Source organism: Quercus suber, unplaced genomic scaffold (genome assembly GCF_002906115.3).
Source record: "Quercus suber isolate HL8 unplaced genomic scaffold, Cork oak 2.0 scaffold_883, whole genome shotgun sequence".
NCBI classification, from domain to species: Eukaryota; Viridiplantae; Streptophyta; class Magnoliopsida; order Fagales; family Fagaceae; genus Quercus; species Quercus suber.
Window position 1 is genome coordinate 80,753 of NW_027070310.1, and position 3,553 is coordinate 84,305.

General features: G+C 37.8%; 1 protein-coding gene across 1 annotated transcript; it reads left to right on the top strand.

Annotated features, from left to right (window-relative positions):
- Positions 1-1,881: 1,881 nt before the first annotated feature.
- LOC112000281 (F-box/kelch-repeat protein At3g23880-like) lies at positions 1,882-2,724 on the top strand. Its single transcript, XM_024032380.2, has one exon. The coding sequence runs from the start codon at positions 1,882-1,884 to the stop codon at positions 2,722-2,724; it is 843 nt and encodes a 280-aa protein (XP_023888148.2).
- The last annotated feature ends 829 nt before the right edge of the window (positions 2,725-3,553 follow it).

A 3,553-nucleotide genomic window follows, 5' to 3' on the forward strand; every position in this document is an offset into this window, starting at 1 on the left:
ATGGCCCACACACAAAGATCCTGGAATATTGCTAATGGTGCTAAATAATGGTGTGATGCGAGATTCCCATGGACATGGACGTGCGGAGTTCCCATGGATGTGCGTGCAGGGTACGAGAGACCCATGGATGACGCGCTGATGAAGTGAAAAGTCCATTAAGTAAGGGGGAGCGAGTAGGACCTGCATGGGCCACCACAGAGAAGTCTTGAAGCCCACAGAGTGGCAGAGACTCACACGTGAGGGGGAGATTGTTGGGTTACACGTGTGAGTGAAGTCCCACATTGAATAAAGATAAGAAGAATGTGTGGTTAATATAACATAATTGAGCACATACCCATAGGGCTTAGGCCTTTTGGGTTAAAGTGTGTCTCTATATGTTATATTAATTATTCAAGGAAGCTCCCCAAGGTGTTTATCTCCCCAACAAGTAGTATCAGAGCCTATGGTGGTGTGCGGCAAAGGTGGTGAAGTGTTCATGGTCCCTACCCAGCAGGGACAGAGAAAGCCTAAAATGGCCCACACACAAAGATCCTGGAATATTGCTAATGGTGCTAAATAATGGTGTGCTAAAGACTCATGGATGACGCATTGATGAAGTGAAAAGCTCATTAGTCAAGGGGGAGTGAGTAGGACTTGTTCAAAGCTCACAGAGAGGCAGAGACTCACGTGGTGCTAAATAATGGTATGGTGCGAGGTTCCCATGGACATGAATGTGCGGGGTTCCCATGGATGTGCGTGCAGGGTTGACACGTGGTTCCCATGAATGACGTACGAGAGACCCATAGATGACGCGCTAATGAAGTGAAAAGTCCATTAAGCAAGGGGGAGCGAGTAGGACTTATTCATGGCCCACAGAGAAGTCTTGAAGCCCATAGAGTGGCAGAGACTCACACATGAGGGGGAGATTGTTGGGTTACACGTGTGAGTGAAGTCCCACATTGAATAAAGATAAGAAGAATAAGTGGTTAATATAACATAATTGAGCACATACCCATTGGGCTTAGGCCTTTTGGGTTAAAGTGTGTCTCTATATGTTATATTAACTACTTAAGGAAGCTCCCCAAGGTGTTTATCTTCCCAACATTAAAGACCAATGAAAATGGTAGATTAGGTCAAAAAAATTCTAATCAAAATAAAAAAGTCAAACTATCAAAGAGTTTTTTTTTTTTTTTTTTTTTAATATATATATATATATATATAATTTTTTCAAGAGAATTTTAACATATAGTATTTGGTCTTGATGATAACTTTATATTATCAAGCCAAGATACAAATTGATTAGCTTTTTGAAAGATTTTACTAGCTGACATAACTATCAAAGAGTTTTGAATGTTAAAATGTGTTAAGAGTACTAGCAAAGGGGATGTAAAAAAATACTTAATTTACATTTTAAACATTACTTTATCTATTTTACTAACTCAGCCAACAATACACCCAACAATACACCCAACAACTTAGTTTTTATTTATACATACAACACAATAAAATAATATAAACTATTCTATCAACTCATTCTTTCTCTTCTCTTCCATCTATCTCTTTCATCTTTTTTGTACTTTCATACACTTTTATATTTGCTTTTATGTTTAGTAACCATGAATAGTAGGTTGTACATATACAACTTTACTATTCATGGTTGCTAAAAATTTTTAGCAACCCACATCCAGATGAAGTTCAATTTTAGCGGATGAGTAGCTAAAATAGCAACTTAGATTTTTACACCCCCAATACTAGTCCTCTTAACAGTAGAGTCGCGTTAAAACTCCGCTACTCTTCACTATTTAACCTACTAATAAATACTAATACAGACGTGTTTGTAGTTGTACTCGCTTTCCTCCCCTTCTTCTTCTTCGCTTCTCTACTGTGCTGTCTCCGAAAAGCATGACGCAAAGGAAACAACTACGACCACAACCAAAATCAAGACAGAGGAATGGTTGTGTCCATGTCCCAGATGACATCGTACGCAGCATCTTGCTAAGGCTACCTGTCAAATCACTTATGAGATTCAGGTGCGTTTGTAAATCCTGGTACTCATCCATCACCAGCACCAATTTTATCTCTACCCATCTTAATACCAGATACAACAAAGATCATGGTTATATGGTACACATGGGCATGGCTACTGTTTTCAGAGATCCCCCAATCTGTCCAGTTGTTTGTGACCGCACTTATTGTAGGACTTCCAAATATCCAATATCCTTCACTTTTCGTTCATGCCATGTTGAAATAGTCGGTTCGTGCAATGGCCTATTGTGTCTTTTTGAGCATAGAAGAGGTAGGAATTGGGGTAATGTTATATATTTGTGGAACCCCAGCATTAGAAAATTTAAGAGGTTGCCTGATTCTTCTTTAAGCGGCCAATATGATCAAATTTCTAATGGATTTGGTTATCAGTCCGAGACGAATGACTACAAGGTTGTAAAGATCTATTCTTATCCTACAGGCGACATAATGCAGAATAGTATTGTGGCTGAGGTTTACACATTAAGCTCAGACTCATGGAGAAAGGTTGGAATCTCTTTGAGACCCAAAGTCGCGGTCTCCAGTATTGAGACTTATTCATCTGCGACGTTTGTTAGTGGAGCTTTGCATTGGTTGGGATATTTTAATACTGAGTTCAAAGATTTACAATCTGAAAAAGGAATTTTGTCGTTTGATGTCAACAATGAGAAATTCGGAGAGATAGCACTACCGAATAGAGATACAAATTACAATAAAGGTTGATTNATCGTCTTCAGAAAATGTTTAATAGCTTATCCTAGAGAATCTTGTTGTAGTATTGATGAATAGATTATATTTTTGAATTATTATTTTTTATTTAATAATTTAGCATTTCATTGTGCTAAGAACAAAGATTTCAATCCAAGACTAGGCTGACCCAAGACTGGGAGCCAACAGAGCCAAAACAACAGAACACAAGTGAAGAGTCTAAACACCACAGCCATAATTGAACTGAAGCTATAAGACACCAAACCAAATTGAGCATCGAAATCATAACTCATATCTTCTCTATTGCATGTTTTATTGCCTACTACACAGAAAATTTATCTTACAAGGGCTAGTGTTTTGAAACAGAAGAATTAAACACACAAGCAAAAGACTAACTGAGTTAGATAGTAGGAAGTTGATGAAAATTAAAATTGAGAAGCAGACCCAAGCGAACAAAGATTTTAAGAGAAAATATATGGTTTTTTGAAAATATGGAAAACAATTTCAAAATTTTGTGAAAGCAATCATACACCTTCTCAAAAAATGAGCATGTTATGAGTCTTATGACGGCTTGTGTTACTTGATAGAGCAAACAGCCTATCTGGATAAGAAGACTTCATAGAATCTTGTTATTTAAGGTCTAATAGAAATGAGACCATGTTGTTCCTTTTGGTTTTGTGGTAGGCATGAAAGAATTGGTATGATGTAGAGGGGTTCATGACTTATAATATTCCTTAATGCTTGTGGAATGGCCGGGGTAACAAATACTGGAGAGGAAGAAGTTTGAATGCTGTTATGTGCAGATTAACTTGACGTTCTGCAGTTACCATCATTTGTCGCCGAG

What these genes read in the sequence shown, in the direction of transcription:
- LOC112000281 (XM_024032380.2), top strand. Translation starts at nt 1,882, where the DNA reads ATGACGCAAAGGAAACAACTACGACCACAACCAAAATCAAGACAGAGG.